The sequence below is a fragment of the Lithobates pipiens genome, unplaced genomic scaffold (assembly GCF_037356315.1).
Source record: "Lithobates pipiens isolate NorthernLeopardFrog02 unplaced genomic scaffold, aLitPip1_a1.2 Scaffold_23, whole genome shotgun sequence".
Taxonomy (NCBI): domain Eukaryota; kingdom Metazoa; phylum Chordata; class Amphibia; order Anura; family Ranidae; genus Lithobates; species Lithobates pipiens.
Window position 1 is genome coordinate 13,357,182 of NW_027507785.1, and position 21,055 is coordinate 13,378,236.

General features: G+C 46.7%; 1 protein-coding gene across 2 annotated transcripts in view; it reads right to left on the reverse strand.

Moving 5' to 3' along the window:
* Nucleotides 1-4,457: 4,457 nt before the first annotated feature.
* Nucleotides 4,458-21,055, reverse strand: part of LOC143927207 (ecto-ADP-ribosyltransferase 5-like) — a 94,027-nt gene continuing 77,429 nt past the window's right edge. Inside the window, exons 5-7 of one of the 2 annotated variants that reach the window (XM_077451198.1) lie at nucleotides 16,822-16,854; nucleotides 10,644-10,703; nucleotides 4,458-5,695 (exon numbers count right to left, since the gene is read on the reverse strand). In XM_077451198.1, coding sequence (XP_077307324.1) covers nucleotides 5,601-5,695; nucleotides 10,644-10,703; nucleotides 16,822-16,854 — 188 coding nt within the window. In that variant the 3' untranslated portion in view covers nucleotides 4,458-5,600. The remainder of the gene's footprint in view (nucleotides 5,696-10,643; nucleotides 10,704-16,821; nucleotides 16,855-21,055) is intronic. The other variant, XM_077451199.1, reaches the window with a different exon arrangement.

Sequence of the window (21,055 nt, forward strand, 5' to 3'; positions counted from 1 at the left end):
ATCAATAAATGCAACAGGATTCGAATCGGAGCGTGATAAGTGACAGAAAATGATATGCCATGACAGAGACAAGAATCAACGACTGGACAGATGGTTACCACAAAGAATCCTTCTCTGGAGCATGTACTGAAATGAGGCGTAACAGCTGGGCACACCGGAACGAATCGGTGCATTTAATGCATGCGACGGGATTCGAATCGGAGCGTAATAAGTGACAGAAAATGATATGCCATGACAGAGACAAGAATCAACGACTGGACAGATGGTTACCACAAAGAATCCTTCTCTGGAGCATGTACTGAAATGAGGCGTAACAGCTGGGCACACCGGAACGAATCGGTGCATTTAATGCATGCGACGGGATTCGAATCGGAGCGTAATAAGTGACAGAAATGGTATGCCATGACAAAGACTAGAATCAGGGATTGTGCCTGAACCTGCGAGTGACTCAGTCTCTGGAGCATGTACAGAAATGAGGCCGAAGAACTAGGGCACTCCGAAGTGAATCGGTGCATGGGGGATGCGACAGGATTCGCACCGGAGCGCGGTGAGTGACAGAAATGAAATGATTCGATCTGATATAAAAAGATTGAAATGGTGCGAAGTGACATGAAATGATCGAAATAATTTGAACGGAATGAAATGACCGAAATGACTCAAATATATGAAATGAATCGTATTTGGAACGGTCGGACTGGTTTACCGTTTGAAAGGACACGACATTCAAAATGATCCGGACTGCTAGCATTAACGTAACGAGCAGTCGGCTGTGGTATCGAAGTGATTCGACCGATTCGAATATTTAAGAAATGATTGGGGAGTCGTTCGGCTCGACCTGACGTGCCTACGAAATGAAGTGCCCGATGTGGCACGACCGACGCGTCTCGAAAGGAAATAACAACTTTCCTTCGCAAGAAAAAGGAGTAGTGACATGAAGTAACGAGTACGAGTGACACGGTTTAAAACGTCCGTGAAATGAAAGGTGAGAGGTTCGTGAGTTCAGGATATCGTGTTTAAGTGACATTGTAACACATGAAATGAAAATGGGTGCCGAAGCCCTACCTGCGACAGCCGGCCCAGACGCGTTGTACGACAACGGCAATTTCGTTGAGTATTGCGACACTCGGACGGAAAACACACGAACGCCAACGACGACAAGACAACTGACAACACGGACACGATCAAGACAAACACGGGGACTCACGAACACAACTCGCTACGTTTGGTCTCAAACAGTCGGCCCTTGATTTCTGACGTATCAGATATCGCGCACCGGAACCGACGAGGAAGGCAGGCGAACGGGCTAGTTATATACCCCACCGGGCTCCTTACATAATTCCAGGCCACCATACTGGCCTTTCTATATATATATATATATATATATATATATATATATATATATATATATATACTCATAAGTTTACATACCCTGGCAGGATTTATGATTTTTTTGGCCATTTTTCAGAGAGTATGAATGATAACACAAAAGCTATTCTTCCACTCATGATCAGTGTTTGGCTGAAGCCATTTATTATCAATCAACTGTGTTTACTCTTTTTAAATCATAATGACAACAGAAACTACCCAAATGACCCCGATCAAAGGAAATTAAAGGGTAATTTCCCACATTTACATAACTCCTCCCCAAAACAAGCCCCCTGCTTTCATCAGCACTGAGGGCTCCCGAGTGCAGAACTGAGGCCAGGAGCTGTGATGATGTACAGCACCCTGCTGGCCCCTCCCACCAGCCATGATTTGTCGCCATTGCAGATAGAAGCACAGAAACCCAGTAAGGATGTCATTGGGTGTAAAAATAAACTATGTAATGAAAAGAGAAAAGTTTTAGGCCCCTTTCACACCGACGTCCCGTTCAGGCCCGCCTGTCAGTTTTTTAGGCGGACCTGAACGGGTGCTCCATAGAGGTCTATGGAGCGTCGGATGTCAGCGGTGACATGTCCGCTGACATCCGACCCGCTCTGATCCGAAAAAGTGTAACGGAGGAAAAAGCTATTTTTCCATCCGTCTGCAGATCGGATCGGGTGACGACGGGCACTGCGGTCCGTCGTCATCCGATCTCCCATAGGGGAGAGCGGCGCTGTGACAGGTCCGTCCCTGCGCAGTGTGCAGAGACGGACCTGTCATCTCCCTGCTCAGCGGGGATCGGCGGAGTGATCCCCGCTGAGCAAACGGACATCCACGGGGCGGATCAGAACTGATCCGCCCCGTGTGAAAGGACCCTTATTTAAAAACGTCATGAGAATTTTGGTGAGGGGAGGGAGTAACCAGCAAAAGCAAAATTTTTAAACTTTAGCTTTAATATGCCCCCTCCTTTATAATTACACTAAAGCACTTCCAATGATTCCAAACAAAAACAGCAATATTATAATACAAATAAATTCTAAAACAAATAAATATCTCACCCGGGTCCTGTGCTCCCGATCTCTATCTGTCGATACAAATGTATTCTTCCTGCTAGGGAAATGTTATTCTGGACACAATGTATGCATAGCAATGTTACCATCAAACGCTCCATTGTTTTATGAAGGTTAAATAAAATGGGAGATTGTCAGACACAGATTGTCTCTGTCCGCTCACAGCTATGTGAAAAATGTGATACAATACACTCATTCTCCGACACCAAAATTGTGCGTTCATTTGATGCAATATTTCAGCTGCTGCCATAAGGGGGCGCAATTTACAAGCCATTAAAAATCTACCTAAAGACAAACATGTATTTTTGTTTCGGATGGGGTAGAGATGGGTTAGTACGCAACAGATTTTTCTTTCATTAAAACCCTTTCTATTTGTCCTGGTGGTCACTGTCACTGGGAGGACAGGAAGTAATGGAAAATTCAAAATGTCACCAGAATAGGAGGTGAGGTTGAATCATTCAATGTGGGCACCTGTTCTGTTCTCACTTTGGAGAGATTTCCTCTAACTTCCTGTTGTATTTGCTAGGCAAGAGGTGAAGGGAAACCTTCTCAAGGGGACACTAAATATAAACTGAGAGGTTTTACAGTTCCTTACTCTACCCAAAAAAACAAGGTTTTGGAGTATTGGCTTTATATATATACCGCATTTATCAGCGTATAACACACACCCCAAGTTTAGAATACCCCAATAGAACCTTCAGGGCCTCGATGCAAGAAACCATGAAGGGCCCCCCTGAACCCCAGCCAGGGCCCTTCCCTCCAAGTCCGGCGGTGGAACTCCAGGGCGTGGTCACAGGTATGACATTTGTGAGCCCTGTAGTTCCACCACTGGTATCAGTAGTTTTTTTTTATTATTTTTTTTTTAATTTTTAGGTGCCCCATTGGGGGACTGTCCCTAGGCAGGATGGGGTCCCCGTCCCCAGAAGAAATGGGGTCCTTTTCTCCAGGGCAGATGAAGTTACTGCCCCAGGTGAGAAGGGGTCCCTGTCCCCAGGGGAGGTGGGGGTCCCTGTCCCCACGTGAGAAGGGGTCCCTGTCCCCAGGGGGAGATGGAGGGGGTATGTAATGGTGTGTGGGGGATGGGGTCCTCTCACTCACCATGACCAAGCTGTATGCCGTGCACTCATCCATGTTGGCCTGGGCTCCATCCAGTGTGCTGGACGGGTGATCAGCATATCTCCCAGAAAGACCTTTCATCATCTGTGTATGACGGGGGTGGAGGGGGGCTGGCAGACAAGCCTGCAGTGTCCTCCGGGGGGCTCTCATAGGGCTGCACTGCATCTGTGTGCTTAAAGTTTGTTTACCCAGGAGAAGAATGCAGTGCAGTTTGGGCCGGACTCGGGGGGGGGGGGGCGGGACTCTGGCTGGGGAGAACAGACATCGGACTGAGTGGCAATGCATGGAGCAGGAGAGGGGTACTCTGAGGAGCCGGCCGAGGACACAGGTCATGCGGGGAATGCACAACTAAAGAGCAGCCAGTGCGATAGTCGAGCATGGAGCTCTGCTAGTCACCCTCCAGCCACCCGTGTGCATGATGCACTGATACCCCTAGCTGCCTATGCTGCTGCTGGCCATATGTAGAAGGGGCTGCATGGGCCCCCTGCATCCCAGGGCCCGGTTGCGGTCGCAACTGCTGCACCCCCTATAGTTACGCCCCTGGTGAAGGGTGTTTGGTTTGGCTCACGCTCCAACCTGGTTTATCTTTAACTTGGGACTCTTTATTAATTATTCCCTTTTGACTTTTTGCGTTATTAATTTTACACTTTGGACTCTGCTTATATTTTGATAGTTATATCTAGCACAACACATTGATTATTACTTCTGTATTTATGGCAACTTTATGGTGAACGTCATTGGGGGATTTTCTCAAAATCTTCCTGAAAGGTGAAGTTACACTGTATAGCCCAAATCAAATTCAATCAAAATTTGTATTTGTTTATTTATTTGGTAGAGTGTGATAAGTTCAAACCTCTACTGGCGGTTTTATTGCTGAACAAACCTTGGAATGATGACCACACCATAGTATTCAAGTCCAGGTACAAGTTTATTCCAAAGATAGATTTACAAAGTCAATGCCTTTTGGAGGCCGTAGCTCTGCCCCCTTCATGAAGGCTAGTATACTACACAAAAAAATAGATAACAGGAAAAAAAAAGTAAAAATTCTCACATACTTTAATAAAAAATTATAAAAATGAAGGAACAAAATCAAATACCAGTAGGGTCATATTAGCAATAAAAATATATTACATTGGAAATATTATTGATGGTAAAAATGGAAAGCATTATGTTAATAATCATATCCAATGACACTGTTGATAACAATTAAACTGATCATACAATAATGATAAGGTTAGTAATGAGGATAGAGTATAAAATTTATGTTAGTGACAATAATATTGGCCATTAAGGTAAAATAATGTTAACAGGTATAATGTACGAAATAATGAATAATAAGCATACAATAATAATAAATTTAATGTTTTAAATGTAATTAAATGTATTTTTTTATTGAGTTAATAATGTATGAAATGGAAAGTATAAAATCACATTTCTAATAATATAATATAGACTATGGATGAATATAAATGACAAGTAAAAACTTTGTATGCTGGTCATGATCACAAGTAATTAAGATTAAATAATACAAAATAAAATCACTGTATAAGAGAAGTGTGGGGGTTGGGGGGGGGGGGGGGGGGGAGTCACAGGGAGGGGAAGACATACAATCCACAATCTAATAACAAAGGGGTTGATTTAAACCCGTAGAGTGCAAAATCTGGTGCAGCTGTGAATAAAATTCAATCAGCTTGTTCAATTAAGCTTTGACAAAAAAAAAAAAAAAAAAAAAAGAACTGGTAGCTGATTGGTTTCTGCACCAGATTTTGCACCTTCCAGTTTTTGTAAATCAATTCCAAAGTGTTTTTTTTTTTTTTCCCCTCTTGTATTTGTCTGATTCCTATACCTCTGACCCCCTGTTGCCAAAGTAGAAAGTTTGGGAAAACATCAACAAAAACCCAACAGAGGTCATAACCCTTCCCAGCTCCATACAAAACCAGAACTGAGATTTTGAATGGAGTTTTACAATGGCACCATATGAGCGTATTTATCAAGATGGGACGATGAGAGTGGAGTTCACACAGTACTGAGACACATTAGCACGAGGTGATCTTAGAAAAAGATGACAAACTTTAGATAAAGTATAATAGGCAATCCGGTAATGACGAGGGGATTCCCGGGCCCGGAATACAGAAATCCTGATGAACCTGAAGGAGAGATATGATAATTCCAGAGATCAGTATTCCACCTGTTTATTTAGTTAAAGTGTATATATATATAAAATACATTGCAGCTAACTGAATAACCTGCCTGCTCAATCTAAATGACACTCACTCTCTTTCTATATATATATATATATATATATATATATATCATAATAATTAATTAATTTATATGAAGGTGTTCATTTAGTTAAACACTATTATTATTAAAATACTGTGATATAGCTCTGACATATACTGCAGTGCTGTACAGAGAACACTGGGCCAGTAACATCAGTCTCTGTACCAGAGGAGCTTACACTCTAATGTCCCCCCACAGTCACACATGTAGCAGGATTCCAGGCCTCCTTTAGTCTAATGAGAACCTCCAGAGCTAGGGGCAGCTGACATCCTTCTCTATAGAGTGGGTTGCAAGGCATAGTGGGTGTAATGCAAGATAGATTCATGGGTGGCAGACACTTCTTGAATGCAAAGAGATTTATTTTCTCTTTGAACAGAACTGTGGGTGAGAGGGTTTAGGGCCAAGACACCCTTAGGCGGTTGCAATGCTAATTAGCCGACTCTGAGACTTCTATAGGTAGACAGCCATGCAGTGAAAGGCATCCAGCAGGATGCCACATCTGCTTGTGTAGGAGCGCTGTCTCCTATGGCAACAATCTTATAACAGTTTCTAACACAAGTTAGGACGAACTCCTTTGGTTCTTTGACTTTTACTCCTTGTGGGTCTTCACTCCACTGAGCTCCCTCCCAGTATCTCTCTAGACTGACTGATTCACTGCCACTGGATCTCCCGAGCTCCTCCAAACTTCACTCTTGGTATCTTCCTCAAGTGTCACCCTTGCTTCTCTGCTGGGTCCCTGGTTTGGCACTCCAGATACTTCTCAAGCTTCCCCCCACTGACCTGCCCTGGCTTGGCACACAAGGATGCTCTGCAAGGGTCACATCCACTGACTGGGTCCCTGGCTTAAAGAGGAGTACCACCCAAAAGTGGACCTTCCGCTCGTTGTACTCCCCCCCCCCCCCTCCAGTGCTACATTTGGCACCTTTCATGGGGAGGGGGAATAGGATATCTGTCTTTCACAGGTATAGTGTCACCACTTTCAGGTATTTGCGTCATCGCTTGGGGCTCCCTCCTCCTTCCTCCTCCTTCCCTGGCTGCCAGGCCAGTAGGAGAGAGGACCAGAGCCTTGCACATGAGCAGTAGGGTTCCTGCCGTGAAACTGTAAGGCTACACTGCCAGGTTCCCTTACTCGCAATGGAGGTGACATGAAGGCACCTACAGCTGATGGAAACATCAGCTGTGGTGCCAAAATCAATGGACTCCAGGACAGGTAAGTGTCCGATTATTAAAAGTCAGCAGCTGCAGTATGAGCAGTATGTGGCTTTTCATTTTTGCAGCGGTGGGCGGACCTCCGCTTTAACATGTGCTGAAGTTTCCCAATTCTTCATTGTCCCCGGTTGGTGAGAATACTGCTCTGGTACTTGCTTCAGCCACTCACAATGGTCCCTGGTATTAAGGTAGATGGTCCCTTAGTGGCGACAGCTTCCCCTCCACCTCCGACTATGACAGGTTCTCAGGCTGACAGAACCGTCACTTCTGGTTGGACTGCAAGCCACAATCCCAACCCTGCACTGCTCTCTTGCTTCTGGATAGGCCCTCACACCAGGGGTGGATCCAGAGTCTAGTCTCCGTAGGGGCACTGCCAGAAAATACCTGTACGCAATTTCGTGCAATGGCCAGCAAAAGTACGCATGCTGATTGGCCAGAGGGGGAGCCAATCAGCGTGTCCGACGGAAGCAATGTCCACCGACCACCCGTCATCGCTCCCCACAGAGATAGAATATCGGTCTGCCGATGTACACAAGGCAGGCCGCCATCTGTCAGAGATGAACGGAGTGATATTGTGTTCCTGTTAACCAGAACCAGAACCAGAACAGAAGTTCTCTTTGTGTCAGGAACTGGGGTATCTGGCAAGGGACTATAACATCATTAAATGTAACCTATGTGATAAGGTTGGTCTTCCTTATAGCAAGTGCCCTGAGGCTTTGCACAATAAGCCAGAGTTACATAGTTAGTGGAGGAATTCTTCTGTCTGAATAGAGAAGAGTCTGAGTTGGCAGAGGTTGTACCAGGGAATCCTAGAGTCTCTGTCCCGTCAGAATCTGTGTCTGTGAGGTCAGTTGGGTGTCAGTGTCCCCCCAGTCTGTGGTTACCCAGTCAGTGTCAAAAAGTGTGGTTGTCAAGTCTGTGTCTGCATCTATTGTTTCTTCTAGTGTAGTGAAGGCAGTAGAGGGTGTTTGACCAGCATGTATGTTGGTGCCAACCCCTCCTCCTTGGCATGGCAGAAGTGCAGCTGGAGGTTGGCAGACATCGAGGGGTGGAGTGAGTGATGGATTGGATGATGGTGTGGGGGTGGGGGGGGGTGGTAAGGGAATGAGAGTGGCTGGTGCAGAATGCAAGGTGAATGATGTGGAAGCCCAGGTGAATTATGTGGAAGTTGGGGTGAATAATGAGAGGAGAGGGGTTAATGGGGGGGGGGGGGGTTGGAATCGGTGAGGGTGGAGGCATCAAATAAGTTTGAGGTGTTTTCTGGGGTAGAGGGTGAGGGTTCATCTGTGGTGACTTCTATGGAGGAGAAATTGCAGAGAATATTAAAAAGTGTAGGCTAGGGGTGCTGAAATGAATCGCAGCATCAATGCATCATGATTTGGGTGTCCCCGATCGCGGCATCAATGCTGTGACCGACAAAATCGATTGGCGAGTGACATCATCCTGACTTTCTCCACCCCTTCTGGGAGAGTGATCCGAGCGTACGCTATAGGTGTTAAAATAATTTTGTCTTAATAAATCCCGTCTTATAGTACATTGGGTGCTTTACTGTATGTGCTTTTTAAAAATATATGTATCTACATACTTCATTTTTCAGAGTGACCACGCCGCTCATGTGACTACCCGGCCTTCCTCTCTCCTCTCACGTCTCTTGTCCCGGCTGGCTTCAGGAGGCATTCTCAGCCCCACTCGCTGACTGTAGCTATCAGATCAGAAGAGAGGTGGGCCGGGCAGTCACATGAGAGGCGTGGACAATCTGAAATGCGATATATAGCAATATATTCTTTAAAAAGCACATACAGTAAAGCACCCAATGTACAGTGGGGCACTTAATGGATTGTAACCCAGGAATTATTTAGACAAAGTTATTTTAACAGCAGTAAATAGAGTACATATGAGTTTGTACTCTACATACACCTCGTACACGCTCCGTGCGGACAGTTTCCCTGCGCTTCCCCTTTGTGCATTCCACTGTGTTATCTCCTAGTGTACTGGAAGCCCAGGGGAGCTCTCAGCATAGGGCCAGCAAAATTAACTTCACAGGGCTGTTTGTCAGCTGTGATTCTATCCCTCCAGATCTCCCAGCAGCAGTGAGTGTGTTTTCCTCCTATGTGAAGCCTGTACCCTGTAGTGCACTGGATTTTTAATTCAAGGTGGAGTTCCACTTGTTTTTTTGTTTATTATGGGCACTTTCACACTGAGCCGTGGGCAGGATTAGTGGTAAAGCATTGCTAGCTTTAGTGGTGCTTTACCTCTGTTTTAGTTGTGCTGCTCGGCCGCTAGAGGAGCGCTTTTAACTTTGCAAGTGCTTCGGCAGTGGTGCCCATTCATTTCAATGGACAGGAGCGGTGGAGGGAAGATGCTGCTTGCAGGATGTTTTTTTTTTTAACATTCTGCCAGCACAGCACCCCAGTATGAAAGCATGTGGGCTTTCACATTAGGGTGGCAGGGAAGGCATTTTTCAGGCGCTTTACAGGTGCTATTTTTAGCCCTCTAGCTCCTGAAAAACGCCTCAGTGAGAAAGGGGTCTAAAAGTCAGCAGGTACAAAAAAGTGTAACTGCTGACTTTTAATAAAAAGACACTCACCTGTTCCAGGATCCAGAGATGTGGTCGCCCACACCCTACATTCTGTCCCCTGCCACAGCTGCAACCCTGCCATGTACCCTGCAGGACTCCATGATGACCATCTTAACATTCCGCCCTTTGATACTTCCATTCTTCAGTCACCCTCTCGCACACCACCATTTGTATCTTTGAACTCTTCCATCCTTCTGTTTTTATCCATGGATTCCTCCATCTCCATTCCCAGACTTTTCCATCCTTCCGTTCCTATCCATGGATTCCTCCATTTCCATCCCCAGACTCTTCCATCCTTCTGTTCCTATCTATGGATTCATCTCCATCCCCAATCTCTTCCATCCTTCTGTTCCTATCCATGGATTCCATCTCCATCCCCATCCTTTTCCATCCTCCAGTTCCTATCTCCAGATGCCTCCAGCCTTCAATTCTCTATTCATGGATTCCTCCACCTTCATCCCCAGTCTCTTCCATCCTTCTGTTCCTATCTATGGATTCCATCTCCATCCCCATCTTTTTCCATCCTCCAGTTCCTATCTCCAGACGCCTCCAGCCTTCAATTCTCTATCCATGGATTCCTCCCTCCCCAAACTCTTCCATCCTTTCTTATTCATGGATTCTTTCATCCTTCAGTTCCTACCCCTACCTCCTATCCTGGACTCTTCTATGTTCTTGCCCTGCTATATGCAGGGAGTGTCTTTTTTTAATTATTATTTTAAAGCAGATAAAATAATACAAATGGAGTTCTTCTAAATGCTTGAATTTTTTTTTGATGGAAACCATTGTCAGTAATCGTGATGCATTGCGGAATCAAATCGTATCAAATAATTGACCAGATAGTCGTAATCAAATCATGAGACCAGTGAAGATGCGGACCTCTAGTGTAGGGTCACTGAGTAGAGAGGGGGTGAGCAAGCTAAGAATCATGTATCTTAAAATATTTCTTAGCCTGGATTGTGTTTAAGTTGAGGTTTGGGGTTTGTAGTCTCTTTTTTGTTGTCATTAAAATGACCTGTTACACTTACCAGTAAAGGTGTTTATGGGAAGCCTTCCAAGACGGCACCCTGAGAGATGACTGATCCCACCTGACAGGAAACACAATCAACAAAGAGGTTAAAACTCCCTCCCCTCCCTGTGCTCCTCAGTTCTGAAAAAATTATTGACCCACACCAGTGCACGAAAGTGAAACACCTTAAATCTCTATACAAAACCAACATACCAAAAGAACGGGCGGGAAGTAGGCCTGCCGTCCTGGAAGACTTCCCAGAAACACCGTTACTGGTAAGTGTAACTGGTCATTTTGTCAAGTCGTCTACCAGGGCGGCACCCTGAGAGAAGAGCAAGTAGATCAGGCCTACCTTAGGGCGGGACAGCAAGTTGTAGGACCTTCCTATCAAAACGCCAGATCCTGAGGTGACGGCAACTCCACCCTGTAGTGTCTCAGGAAGGTGCTCTGGCTTGTCCATGTGGCTGCTCTGCATATCTGCTCCACCGATACTCCGGCCCTTTCTTCCCAAAAGGTTGCCAGAGAACGAGTGGAATGTGACTTAAGATTATTCAGGACTGCCCTATCAGCTTGCTTATAGGCTAAGGTAATGGTCTGTTTGAACCATCTTGCTATGGCTGCTTTAGATGCTTGCTGGCCAGAAAAAATAACTAATAAGTGAGTGGACCTTCTAAACTCCTTTACTCTATCCAAATAAGCCAACAGACATTGTCTGACATCGAAAAAATGAAAGGAACTTTCTCTCTCGATCTGAGGATCGGTAACAAATGAAGTAAGGACAATTTCTTGAGTTCTCTGGTACCTTGAGGCTACCTTTGGGAGGTAGAGGGGATCCTGCCCGAGTACAACCCTGTCATCAAATAATAGAAAAAAGGGCTCTTTTTTTGACAGAGCCAGGATGTCGCTTATCTACCTGGCCGTTGTAACTGCCAACAGGAAGGCTGTCTTTAGGGTGAGTAACTTAAGAGGGATATGAGCTAACGGCTCAAATGGTGCCCTGGTTAGGGCTTCCAAGACTAGCGTTAGGTCCTAGGGCAGAAATTGGCTCATCTGCACCGGGACAACCTATCTCTGGCTAACAAAAACCTTTTAATCAGGGGGTCCACAGCCAACCTCCTATCCAAAAAACAGGACAAGGCTGCGACCTGGACCCTAAGGGACTTAGTTGCTAACCCCTGATCTGGGCCATCCTGGAGAAAGTCCAGGATCGAAAGGATCTCTTGTTGGGAAGTCCCCTTCACCTGGCACCAGTGCAAGAAGACTCCCCAGACCTTGGCGTAAATACGCCTGGTAACCGGCTTCCTACTCAAAAGAAGGGTGTCCATTACTCTCTCAGAACACCCCCTTTTTCTCAGGCTCTCCCTTTCAAGAGCCAAGCCGTCAGCCTGAATAATCCAGGATCTGAGTGGCAGACTGGGCCCTGAAGGAGAAAGTCCTGTTGCTCTAGGAGGCGCTGAGGAGGAGATACGGACCAATATCCCAGGGAAGGGAACCAGGTCCTCTTTGGCCACCATGGGGCAATCAGAATCAGTCTGCCCTCTGAGAGACTCAGCTTCTGCAGTATCCTCGGGATCAGATATAAGGGGAGAAAGGCATATGCCAAGTGGAAGTCCCAAAGTCCCAAACTTGGCCAGAGCGTCCACCCCCTCTGAACCCTAAGAGAGAGAGAGTGAGAATAATCTTTTCAATATTCTGTTCCCTCTGTGGGCAAAGAGATTGATCTCTGGCCTGCCAAAGTGCTGGCATATGAGGGTTTTTAAAGACGATCCTGTCAGGGGCGGATCCAGGGGGGGGGGGCAACGGGTCAATTGCCCCCTCCGAGAATACCGCCAGCTTGGCCGGTTCCGCGGGTCCAATCGCGGCCGGTTCCGCGGGTACCCGCGGGCCGGTTCCGCGGGTCCAATCGCGGCCGGTTCCGCGGGTACCCGCGGGCCGGTTCCGCGGGTCCAATCGCGGGCGGTTCCGCGGGTACCCGCGGCCGGTTCCGCGGGTCCAATCGCGGTCGGTTCCGCGGGTACCCGCGCGGCCGGTTCCGCGGGTACCCGCGCTTAGTGGACGAGTGAGGGGGGGGCAGCTGGGCGGCTTAGGAGGGCTGCTGGCCAATCAGGAAGCCAGCAGGCAGGGGAGCAGGGAGATGACATCATCTCTCACTGCCCTGCATCCCTCCAGTTCCACCCTCACTGTGTAGGAAGCTGTGTGCAGCAGAGAGATTGCATCATCTCTCTGCTGCCTATCTTCACTCTGGGACCCAACAAAAGACCACCAGTAGGTGACAATCCACAATGTGTGGCAGGCTACGTGGCAAGTGGCAATCCGCAATGTGTGGCAGGCTACGTGGCAAGTGGCAATCCGCAATGTGTGGCAGACTACGTGGCAAGTGGCAATCCACAATGTGTGGCAGACTACGTGGCAAGTGGCAATCCGCAATGTGTGGCAGGTGACGTGGCAAGTGACAATCCGCAATGTGTGGCAGGTGACGTGGCAAGTGACAATCCGCAATGTGTGGCAGGTGACGTGGCAAGTGACAATCCGCAATGTGTGGCAGACTACGTGGCAAGTGGCAATCCACAATGTGTGGCAGACTACGTGGCAAGTGGCAATCCGCAATGTGTGGCAGGTGACGTGGCAAGTGACAATCCGCAATGTGTGGCAGGCTACGTGGCAAGTGGCAATCCGCAATGTGTGGCAGGCAACGTGGCAAGTGACAATCCGCAATGTGTGGCAGGTGACGTGGCAAGTGACAATCCCCAATGTGTGGCAGGTGACGTGGCAAGTGGCAATCCGCAATGTGGGTCAGGCAACGTGGCAAGTGACAATCCGCAATGTGTGGCAGGTGACGTGGCAAGTGGCAATCCGCAATGTGAGGCAGGCTACGTTGCAATCCGCATCTGGTGGCAGGCGACGTGGCAAGTGACAATCCGCAATATGTGGCAGGTGACGTGGCAAGTCACAATCCGCAATGTGTGGCAGGTGACGTGGCAAGTGACAATCCGCAATGTGTGGCAGGTGACGTGGCAAGTAACAATCCGCATTTGGTGACAAGTGACAATCCACATTTGGTGGCAGGCGACATGGCAAGTGACATCCTCAGGGCTCCCACTGATTCTGCAATATGGTGAGTTGAACCATTTAATTTTATATTACAATGTATTAATAGAAATAATGCGCTTCAATCATCCTGACACCATAACAACCATGGTGCCGTAATGATTGAAGCGCCAATACCAGCCATTTCCCATATAAATTGCCCCCCAAAAAACATATTTTATAGCAGTGCCCCTCCCGAGATTAGACTCTGGATCCGCCCCTGGATCCTGTTTGCCCTGTTAGAGAAGGGGCCCTCCTGGGAAGAATAACCCTCTCTGCTAGTATGGGGTTCAGGGTCTCCAGCTTTAAGGGTTGCTTGGAAAGCTTTAAGGGTTAACAACATCTCTGTACGAAGAGAAAGTCTTTTATAAATTGAGAGGTTTCTTTCCCCCCTAGTTTGTGGATACACTTATAACAAAAAAGGGTGAGTGATCCTGTGGCAATTTCTCATTACAATATCCACATCTCTTAGAGCAGGAAGGAGCTTTAGGAAGGCTGGCGACCACCTGGTCAGTAACATCCTCCCCTATAAGAGACAAATATGCAAGTTAGCAAAGTAATGCCCCTTGCTATGTCCCGCAGGAGTAAGAGTCCTGGTGACCCCCCCCCCCCCCACCATTACCCCTGCCAGCAAGGCCGACTCACACCCTGTGGTCTCCTCGAATGCTGTGGCCACTAAGGGCCTGTCCTCTCTTTCCATCTTGTCACCCTGCCACCATTTTACTGGAGCCTCGCGACCGGAAGTGACCCAGGGAGGCGTGGCGACGTCATTTCTGGCGCTAGGGAGAAAGCCGTGTCATTCCTCTTCCTATCACCGGCAAGATGGTGCTGAGTCCTCTCAGCTTAGCCGATCGGCAGGGAAATGGTCTTTTGGGTACCCCACTGTACCCAGGGTCCTTCAGCTCTCAGGGGGCTCTTCCAGAATCTGCTGCCCCCCTGAGACAATGGGGAGACCCCCCCAGGAAGGGCAAGGCCCTACCGGACCCAAGAGACTTCACAAGCATGCGGTCTGGCTCCCAGGGGGAGACCATCAGCCCATGGCTTCAGGTCTTTAAGAAAAAAAAAACGGTTTTGCTGTGGGGAAACACAATCAAAACACTGAAAAGCACAGGGAGGGGCGGGGGTTTTTAACCTCTTTGTTTATTGTGTTTCCTGTCAGGTGGGACCAGTCATCTCTTAGGGTGCCGTCCTGGAAGATGACTTGAGAAAATATGTTATTTTGTCAGAAAGCTGCTGATGTAAGCACCATACCTCCCAACATTTTGAGATGGGAATGAGGGACACCTACTTGCAAACGTATGTAGGCATAAGACACGCCCCCTGTCACACCCCCTTAAAGGAGAGTTAACCAAAAAAGGTTAATTAAATCCACAAGGACTTATTTTTATCACTCCTATTCCTTTATATTGGCTTTTAAATTTACAAATGCAGCAATTTAGAAATTGGATAAAAGGTTTAGCATTGGTAAACAATTCTGAAAGATAAAAAGTGCATTTTAGATACAACTATATGGATCAGACCAAAATGAGAGGCAAAGAGGGACAGAGAGACATTGCTCCAAATCAGGGACAGCACGCTTGTTTTTGTTTAGTTGTTTATTTTTATGTATTTTTTTTTTAAATATTATTAATAAGCTGTATGTTTGTATGTTTTTTTTTTTTTTTTTTTTTTTAATAAGCAAACTTTACACTCTAACATCCCCCCACAGTCACACACTATTATTATTTTACAATTTTACATTTATATAGCTCTGACATATTCCGCAGTGCTGTACACTGAGCTATTTCCATATGCAAAGTTCATATAGAACACTTTTAGAACACCTCTCTGCTTGCTGTAACAATGATCATGATAATAATACATTCATCTCTAGTACGTTCTCATATTGTATATAATTGTGTGGGGAAAGAAAAGTGCAATATTCAGAGTTTTTGGATGTATGGCTCAGCAAGTCTTATGCCTAATGCCGCGTACACACGACCGGACTTTTCGAAGGACTAGGTCCGACTGACTTTCGGCGGAGTTCCGACAGAGTTCTGACGGACTTTCCGAATGAACGGACTTGGCCACACACAATCACACCAAAGTCCGACGGATTCGAACGTGATGACGTACGACCGGACTAGAATAAGGAAGTTCATAGCCAGTAGCCAATAGCTGCCCTCGCGTCGGTTTTTGTCCGTCGGACTAGCACACACACGAGCGGATTTCTCGGTAGGAACTGGGTCCGGCGGAGTTCCGGCGGAAAAATTTGAAACATGTTCCATTTCTAAAGTCTGTCAGATTTTTGCAAATCAAAAGTCAGCTGCAGCCCACACACGATCGAATGGTCCGCCGGAATCGTTCCGTCGGACCTTTGATGTCGAAAAGTCCGGTCGTGTGTACGCGGCATTACACACAACCGGACTTTCCGTCAGAATAAACTCTGATGGTCTTTCCGAAGGAGTCTCCAGTGGAGTTCCGACCGAATGGACTTGCCTACACACGATCACACCAAATTCCGTTCATTTCGAACACGATGATGTACAACGAGACTAGAAAAGGAAGTTCAATGGCCAGTAGCCAATAGCTGCCCTTGCGTTGTATTTGGTCCATCGGACCAGCATGCAGAGGAACGGTTTTCCCAATAGGAATTAATTCCGTCGGAAAGATTTAAAACATGTTCTATTTCTAGGTTTGTCAGACTTTTTGAAAAAAAAGTTTGCTGAAGCCCACACACGATCGGAATATCCAATGAAATGATTCCATCTGACCTTTTCTGCTGGTAAGTCCAGTCGTGTGTATGCGGCATTATTCATGCTGGTTGGTATCCTCGAGGTCCACTCAAAACAGTGGAGTTGATTTATTAAAACTGGAGAATGCAAAATCTGGTGCAGCTCTGCATAGAAACCAATCAGCTTCCATTTTTTTTTTTTCGTCAAAGCTTAATTGAACAAACTGAAGTTTTAGTAAACCAACCCCACAGTGTCCTAATGTGAATGTGCCCTTAATGCCTAGGCATCTGGTCACATGATCCTTTCTGAAGGGAAGGATTGGCCAGCCTGGACACAGATTTTCCTCCTAAGCACATAACCCTATATATCTCAATGAATACATTTCAGTTCTCTTACCAGCATTGGGCACAGGGCTGTCAATGTTCTCACCTGTATAAATATGAAATAGGAAACAAATTAAACAGAATAATAAAAAAAAACACCATAACCAAACCCACACATTGTAGTTTTTAAACCCTCCAAAATGTAAAACTGGGTTGACTTAGAACCCTGCCCCCCATGTACTGAAATCCCACCCTCAGACAAAAAAAAAAAATCACCCTTGTATGTTTGCAGATTCCTGACCATTTTGTACAAGTGTAACTCCTGCCGACCCAAACTCCTTCCCGATATATGCAAAAACATCTACATGCTGTTAAATTACAAGGATAAATACAGCATAATACAACCATGCCACAGTTTGGTGAAATTGTCAGTGGCATCACTAGGCTTGGTGTCGCCTGGTGCTGTCACCCCCCAATATTTTTTTCCCCATATAACAGTGCATATAATGTCAATATTAGTGACGTTAACAACTACCAAGCAACTAGCATATTTGAATAACAATATAATATACAAATAACAGAACTCAAATGTTAAATTTGCTTATTTTCCATACCCATCCTGCATTGCTGGTCAAGGCATTGGCATCTTAACCCACCAACCTCCTCATCTGCATTTGTGATCATACAGTGAAAGTTAACCCACCTCCCGCCAGCCATGGTGGTCATGGGGGGGAGGGGGGTTCAATTTTAATGCCATTCAATCCTAGCCTCCTCCACTGCCCAGTTGTTGATCACTTACCTGATCAGAGGTTCCCATGCTGCTCTCTCTCCCTCCAGGCTGCAACTTTGCTTGTGCTGTGGGCAAAGATATCTCCTCTCACAGTACAGTGTTCCTTTCACTGCTGTGCGCTGGAATGCAGAGATCGTTCCAGTGCCCGGCATCTGGCTGCATGCTCGGCATGTTCTGGGCACAAGAGATGTTGGTAGACATGGTAGGCTGCTGTCTCCATGGCTCAGATCCAAGGACGTAGCTGCGGGACAGCTGGCAAAGTGGAAGGTATGCTCTCTCACTGCAGTGCATATCAGTGCATGGAGGAGACAGACTGCAGCACTGTGGATTGTCGTACTGGAGGTATTTGAACCCTCCTGACCACCCATTATCTACGCCCCTGTACGGGATGTTGTCACCCGTCTGGCGGGTGTAATCTGGGTGCGCACTCCCATAGCCACGCCACTGAAATTTGTTCAATATTCAAATGCGGTCTTTCTTAACGCTAGGGTTCCACCAGAGGTTGCTAGGGGATCCTTGAACATGAAACAACTTCTGGCACCAATTATCTTTTTAGCTATATATAAGGGGGATTCTTTCCAATGCCTGAAAACTGTAATGCTGCATACGCACAACCGTTTTTTCCATCAGAATAAACTCTGGCGGTCTTTCTGACGGATTTCCGCTGAAACGGATTCGCCTACACATGATCACACCAAAGTTTGTTCGTTTAGAACGTGATGACGTATGATGGGACTAGGAAAAGGAAGTTCAATAGCCAGTAGCCAATAGCTGCCCTTGCATCATTTTTGGTCCGTCAGAATACCATATAGACAAACAGTTTTCCCGATAGGAATTGATTCCGTCGGAGAGATTTAAAACATATTCTATTTCTAGGTCCGTCAGAATTTTTGAAAAAAAAAAGTCAGATGAAGCCCACACATGATCCTAATATCCGATGAAATGATTCTGTCTGACCTTTTCTGCCAGAAGGTCCAGTCGTGTATACGCGGCATAAGAAGCGGTATTCACGCTGACCATCACATTAACATACTGTGAGCTATATTCATTATTAATAGGGATGGCCTTGCGGTTCACCCGGTGGTCGGTTCGTGGCAAATTTTGCGTGTTTGCGATTCGCCAAACCGGCGGACTTCTGGCAGACTTCTGGCGCTGTTCGGGCGCTGTTCGCGCGGCGGACATATGCGTTTACATTGTGAAAGAACTTTGACTCACGATGACACATCCATCATGGGGTACAGGACAGCCAATTGAAACATTTCAGCACATGGACAATTGGACATTCCCCCTACCTTATAAATAGACCTGATCTGGCGGCCATTTTACATTCTGTCTTTTGTCAGTGTAGGGAGAGGTTGCTGTTTGGAGCAGGGACAGACTGTAGTGACAAAAATCATTAGCTATTAGGTCCACAAAAGTCCTTTTAAGGACTGGTATAGGTGTACACTAGTATATAGGGTTCTCGTGCACTGCTGCTGACTGCTGTGCTGGTGATTGCTGAGTGCACTGCTGACCGATTCTGCAGCTGTCTTTTGTCAGTGTAGGGACAGGATGCTGTGTGGAGCAGAGACAGTCAGTTTAATCACTAGCTATTACTATTAGGTCCACAAAGGTCCTTTTAAGGACTGGTATAGGTGTACAGTATATAGGGTTATACACGTATAATATACTTTCTTTCAAATATAGAAAGCCTATTATACTTGACTGCTGAGCTGAGTGCTGACTGATTCTGCAGCTGTCTTTTATCAGTGTAGGGAATGAGGGACAGTCTGCAAATCACTAGCTACTAGGTCCACAAAGGTCCTTTTAAGGACTGGTATAGGTGTACTATTTGGTGTGCAGTATATAGGGGTGTAATACACGTATAAAATACTTGCACATAAAGAAAGCATAGTATAGTGCATTTCCACTGTAAAGCATTGTGACTGCTGAGCGGTTCTGCAGCAATACTACAAAGAGTGACAAACGCAATTTAAAAAAAAGTATTATAACTGGTGTGATAGACCAGTGGCCCCCAAAAACGACAGATTGAAGCGGGGTGTTATATACCTTCTTCCACATACATACTGCACTTCTCTAGAGACTTTTGTCACAGGGTCATTTAAAAAATGACAGGTAGAGAAAGAGGCAGGCCCTTCCTCAGGGGTGGTAGAGGTAGGGCAGGAGCAACAGACTTGAGCCAAAGTGGCAAATTGCAGAAGGTGCGTGCAATTACGTCAAAGGATGCACCATACTTGGTTGAGTGGCTCACTCAGCCTTACTCTTCTGTACCCTCCTCATGCTCTCAATCTGCACCCTCTTCACTCTCTGCTGTGTGCACCCCCAAAGACACTACCACCAACACCACCACCTCCACCATATACCTTCCACTTGAGTCACAGGAATTATTTTCCGATCCATCACAAGACTTTTCCGATGCACAGCCACTCTTGGTATTGGATCAGGAAGAGGAAGTAGCAACAACCGCCACTCAGCAGTCTGTCGACAGTACCCAGATTAGCCCAAGGAGTTTGGTCCCCGCTGTTGCCGCCTACTCCAAGATCTCTAATTATAGCAGTGGGGAAGGTGACATCGATGATGACGTGTCTAGTGATGTCACGTGGGTGCCCACAAGAGAGGAAGAGGAGGGGAGTTCAGAGGGAGATATGGACCAGAAGATATGGAGGAGAAGCAGGCGGAACTTAGATTGCACAGGCGGGACAAAGCAGACTGCTAATGTATCAAGAGCGAGGCATCAACCATGTACGGTCACATCTGGCGCTCCCAGGACGCCGACACATGGCTCCGCAGTGTGGGCTTTTTTTAACGTGTCCGCTAATGACAATAGTGTTGCCATCTGCAATCTTTGCAGTCAACGCATAAGTCGCGGTAAGCCCAACACTCACCTAGGGACGACCGCCTTAAGAAGGCACATGAGCTGCCATCACCGAGCCCAGTGGGAGCAACGGAACCCACAAAGCCACACTCCAGGCTCTCACCGTCCAGCCTCATCTTCTACTTCTCCTCTCTCCTCACAATTGTCCTCCACTCCACCTTCCATCATGCCATCCTCACATTTTTCTGCAAAAAGGCAGGCTTCCGTGGGCCAAATGTTCGAGCGTAAAAAAATGATGACGCCGGATAACCCTCTTGCCCAACAGTTGATGGCTGGCTTGTCAGAACTGATAGCCCGCCAACTACTGCCATATAAACTGGTGGACTCGGAGGCCTTTCGAAAATTTGTGGCCATTGGAACACCACAATGGAAGGTCCCAGGAAGGAAGTATTTCTCACAGAAGGGCATCCCAGAGCTATATGGCCATGTTCAGCGGCAAGTGAATGTATCTCTGGCACACAGTGTCGGTGCCAAGATACATCTGACCACAGACACGTGGTCTAGCAAACACGGGCAGGGAAGGTATATAACTTTTACTGCCCACTGGGTGAACCTTCTGACGGCCATCAAGCATGTAACCTGTGGCACCCGTGTAGATTTGGTTTTGCCGCCACAGATTGCATGCAGGCCTGCCTCTTCTTC